This window comes from Pyrus communis, chromosome 13 (assembly GCF_041283825.1).
Source record: "Pyrus communis isolate YQ-2024b chromosome 13, ASM4128382v1, whole genome shotgun sequence".
Taxonomy (NCBI): domain Eukaryota; kingdom Viridiplantae; phylum Streptophyta; class Magnoliopsida; order Rosales; family Rosaceae; genus Pyrus; species Pyrus communis.
The window spans coordinates 21,789,506-21,794,547 of NC_142577.1; the positions used below are offsets into that span (position 1 = coordinate 21,789,506).

The 5,042-nt window shown below is 36.6% G+C and overlaps 1 protein-coding gene and 1 long non-coding RNA gene across 2 annotated transcripts; both read left to right on the forward strand.

Annotated features, from left to right (window-relative positions):
* Window positions 1–446: 446 nt before the first annotated feature.
* LOC137736195 (zinc finger protein GIS2-like) lies at window positions 447–881 on the forward strand. The gene has a single exon (XM_068475516.2). It carries the CDS (start codon window positions 447–449, stop codon window positions 879–881), a length of 435 nt encoding a protein of 144 aa, XP_068331617.2.
* A 2,161-nt stretch (window positions 882–3,042) lies between these two features.
* LOC148691945 (uncharacterized) lies at window positions 3,043–4,769 on the forward strand. Its single transcript, XR_015955066.1, has 2 exons — window positions 3,043–3,374; window positions 4,063–4,769. It is a non-coding gene; the product is annotated as an uncharacterized LOC148691945 (long non-coding RNA).
* The last annotated feature ends 273 nt before the right edge of the window (window positions 4,770–5,042 follow it).

Here is a 5,042-nt window from a genome sequence, read left to right on the forward strand (position 1 = left end):
TCGCATAAGTGGGCTCCTCTACTAACCTAGTCCTATTTTCTGGCTGGTATTTGGCCCAATTTTAGCTTCTAACCCAAAATCCCAAATTGGCCCAAGGGTTGGAAGGAAATGGGAGGGGAATAGATGGTAAATTTTAGGACTTACTCCAAGGGTTGGAGTTGGTCTAAGGAGAATGAAAGTAGACTAACGCCTTGCAATAGACTATCAATAATATGGTTCAAAAATCTTTTGCCTAAGAACTCTCAAATTCGCCTTTCAGTTATTTAATTCACTTTCCAAACGAATCGTACATATCTGACAAATAATAGTAAAAGCAATACTAGAGGAGGCCCATGCAATAGTGCTTTAGTAGCTTTGGGTATGGTTGGGTGTTTCTAAGGGCGCAAGTAATATATATAAGTTTCATTAGTTTTCAATTTCCATGAACCATATTCTTTCATCAGAAAATGAAGCTATTCGGGTTTTCGGTGACAGATGACAGTGACCAAGTTGCCATGATCATCGAGAGCAAGAAGTTTGAGTGTCACTACTGTGGCCGGAAGTTTGAAAGCTCTCAAGCATTGGGAGGTCATCAAAACGCACACAAAAGAGAAAGACAGCTTGAAAGGATGGCCATGTTAGAACATGTTCAACATCTTCGTCATCCTCCTCCTCCTAATCATGATCATCGTGATCAAAATCAACTGGTAGCAGCAAGTGTACCCATATCCGTTTATTCTAGTGGGTCCACAAGCAATATCAATGGTGATCATGCTGGTGTTGCTCGGGTCCCGTCTGTTGTAGCTCCCAGAAACCCTCACGACCCGTACTTTAAAAGGATCGAGCAGGTTGTTCCCATCACAGATGAAGGAAATTATGTTGATCTGCGTTTGAGACTTTGAGTCTTAAAATTCACTAAACTGGTTAATTAGAAAGCTTTTTCTGTCATTTCGTGTGTAGTTGAAAACTTGCGTGTTCAATTATATGGTTCAGATGCCATCTGAAGAACCCTAAAAAGTTGCATGTTCGAGCTCATACATGGGCAAGCATTGTTTTACAATGCATCAAACGATGCATAAGCTATGAAATAGATGTTTATGTCTTCATTATTAGAATCTTAATATTGAGTACCTTACTTAAGAAATCATAAAGTCTAGCTAGCCATGTGAAGTTTTATTTTCCTAATCAATGGGAAAGAGAGAATTCTAATTCGGGACATTTTTCAATATTAAGAAAAGATACTATTAGACTGAGAGTTAGTTCATAGCCATGTAAAGTTATATAGATGCATGAATTTTCTTTAGCTTTCATCTTGTTAATAGAGTTAATGATCGTTCAAAATCAGAGATTTAAAAGTTAAAAGTCTATTTTTGAGAGTATAAAACCTAGAATTTAAACTCTAAATGGTTATACTACAGTCTAAATAATCAACGATCTAAATGAGATTAATATAGCCGAAGACAAATTAGCAACAATGAGATTTTCCAACGTCGGTCTCATTGTTTATAATTCGTTAATAACCCAATAATGTTAATTTGGGGGGGTGGGGGGTTGTTTCAAATTGTGGTAACATGTTATGATAATCTCTAAAGTTGCAAACCGAGCAGACTATGCTAACAGCCTGCTGCAACCTCAGCTAGTCAAGGATAATGCATCTACACACACACACACTGTATAAGTTCGCATTCGTGTCTCCTCTTTCGTTAGTGTTAGTTTTCTCTGGGGACGGGCTACCATGCGTGTCAAATGGTGAAGGAAAGGATGAAGTTGTTCCTTGTGTGATTAGGTGGTGTTGCATGTAGTTCTAGGAGCCATTCTTCTCCTTGCTTGTCCTGGAACCTGTATATATTCTTTCAATCCTTTGGAAATCTTATTTTTTAGTTTGCTTTTAGTATTAGGGTTTTACTGAAACACACACATCGCCCAGAAATGAAAATATTTTTTGTCCAAATAATTACACATATATTAAACATGTTTTTAATTACCCGGGCATGCAAAACTCATATATAATTGATTTAATAGCTCAAGAAAAAGCTAGCTCTTCCATTTACCTATCACAGTGCTTTGATAAGTCAACGGTGTTCCTATAATACGAGAGATTTTCAATGTGACCAGAACACGGGATGGTACACCACATGTCACTATACAAATTGTGGAATACGTGTGTTAAAAAGATAATAACTTAAAAAATAAAATTTCGCATAACTTATATAAAAACACGTGATGTATCTCCAATGTTCTAGGCACAATGAAAAGTTTCTCCTATAATACCAAGTCTCCTCTAACAAATTGGAAGGTAACATGAATAGAGTATGCTTCTCCCCCCTCCAAACCTCGTTCTCTTCCTTTTCCTTCTCTTTCACTTACTCTTTGTCTCTCCCGCTCTATAAAGAAATCCAACACTTGACGTGGCTTAATCGTCACCGTTCAAATATGAAGGGATTGAAAGGGAGAGACGTTTGTGGGGAGAAAACTGTACTTCTAAAATACCACTCAACAATTTACTCCCATTTTTTTTCCAGTTGTTTTTTGCTTTTCTCTTTCTCTTGGTGAAATTCTGCCTTTCGTTTGTACAGTTTTAACGCATCCATAAAATTTCGCATTTTTCTGGAGCCCCAAATATTTATAGCAAATGTAAATAATGAGAGTTCTGTCTTAGACTGAGTCACAAAGTACATAAATCTAGAAGAGTATCTATGGAAGGTTCCAAGTTAGAGAACAAATTAAAACTAGCCTAAGCCCACACATTGTGTTGAAGCAGTTTTTTATTTTTTTGGAAAATATATGAGAGAAAGAAGTTTGCAAGAAATGTGAAAGAGAAAGGGAATTATTTTTTTCGGGTGCTCACCAATTATCTATTTCTAGATGCTCATTTTTTTGTTGGAGTAGATTTCTGGATGCTCATTAATTTGGCAAAGAAACCCTCTTTAAGTTTGAGCGGTTTCACGAACCGTCTCGTTCTTTCATTTTGTTGTTGTTGTATACTCGTCACGTCCTCACAAATTAAGACAATGGTTTCCCAACCCTTATTTAATCAACATCATCTGAGAGACAAATGACAGCAACGCAAGTCCCCCTATAAGAATTCCTCGCTCTCCCTTCAAAACCAAGTTTTCCTCGTCCACCTCTCTCTCTCTCTCTCGTTGCTCATCAACCTTGATTGGCAAGTGAGAAAGATGAGAGAGATGGATGAGATGCAATCAACTTATCGATCAGCATATATGCCTGATGGTGACCGTGATCATGAAGGTTATCCATGGGAAAATCAAAGGTATTCACGAAAAGCGTCTTCGATCCACAACTCTAGCCAATCAGAGCTCAAGAGACAACGTTGGGTGGCCAACTACAAGTCCTACGTCGTTGAATCCAAATTCAAGACTGCTGTAAAGAATGGGGTACGTTGGTTCAAGAACAAATATCATGCGCTTGTGTATGCGTAGTTTGAGAGAACGTAAAGGAATATATCTCAAATTTGAGACTTGCACGTAAACTCTAGCTAGCTAGATTTGCATGCATTTGGCGTTAGCCTCTCGAATTAAGGTTGTGTTTCATTCTTTCAATTTTTGTGCAATCGATCTGTCCATTCATATTTTTCTGCCTTTCGATTTGTTCAATTTGTGGTTAATAACGTGAAATCTTGTAAGACATTTGTGATCTATTTCTATGCGATGAATGCCTTGTTCTTCTTGAAATTTTCGCCGAGTCTTCTTCTCTTTGTTAATTTTTCTGGATCTGAAATGTTTTCCTTAACATTAGGTTTATAAATTCCAGCATAACAGGATATATGGGATTTTACATATAAACTAGGACCCAAGAAACTTGAGTTTAATTATTTTTCACACATGATCATGAATTCCATGGCGTTACCAGTAAATGATCGACGTACAGCTAGAAATATTCAATCTAAAAAACAGTTATTATCTTTCATGAAATTGGAATTCAAATCTTTCTCTGATAACCTAACAAATGATTATGAGAGGATCTACTCTCCCAATAAAAGAGCACCTTAGTGATAGGTGCATTATTTATCATATTTTCATATTAATTATCCCTAAGGAATTGATTATTACTTTCATTTTCCAGTTTCAGCCATTTCGTGCACTTAGGACGTTTTTGGTGATAATTCGACTTTCTGGAGGAGTTTGATGCAAGGCTAATTGGAGAAGGAAGGTAAGAGGCTGAAGATCGTTGTGTCCGAATTTCATAATTTTCCATGGAGCCATTCATTCCAGTTTTACAAATCAATTCCGAAGAAGTTGTTTTCCCGTCAGAATTGCACAGCTGTGGGAGAATAGAGATTTGAAGGCTTTTCCGATTTTTCCTAGTGGCGTGCGATATATGCCTGGAAAGATAAGAGATAAAGCTATGTTTTCCATATTTTTACAGAATTTTCCAGAAGATAAATCGACCCCAAAACTGGCGTGCAAGATAGATGACGTGTTTCCCAAGTCAAGAAGGATTCTTTCCTAGTTTGTGTAATTAATTGTTTAGGAGTTTGTTTTGTTTTAGGAAAATTTCTCCCAGACCTTTTAGGATTTTTCTAGTATAAATAAGTGCCCTAAGCTCTCTCTAAGATATCCATCTATCCATCCATCATCCATCCACCCCTGCATCCCTCATATTACCACACTATACTATACCATTCACCATCTCCGCAATAAGTGAAGAAGAGCTTAGGGACATACTTTGCCATGGACTCCGGGTTCTATCTTTCTTTTATTTTTATTTCTATGTGTAACTAAGTTATTTTCTAAGGTTTATGATGAAGCCATGACATGAATATTTGCGAAGTACTTTGTTAATTATTATCTGATTATATGCCATGTTATATTCCTAATCTTTGTGGGTATTTTATTCTAGGTTCGAGTTTCTAATGATTGATCACCTTTAGGAATTTTGCATTTAGATAGTTAGATATATCTATGAGGATGACCAATATCAATTAGGTTTATTGGAACTAAGATTAAGAAGAGTAGATAAATTAGTGAGGATGACCAATATCAAGCTAGTCCTACTTGGTTGACATGATTCTTCTACACTTAATGGGTTTTTATGTGTTTAAT

What these genes read in the sequence shown, in the direction of transcription:
- LOC137736195 (XM_068475516.2), top strand. Translation starts at nt 447, where the DNA reads ATGAAGCTATTCGGGTTTTCGGTGACAGATGACAGTGACCAAGTTGCC.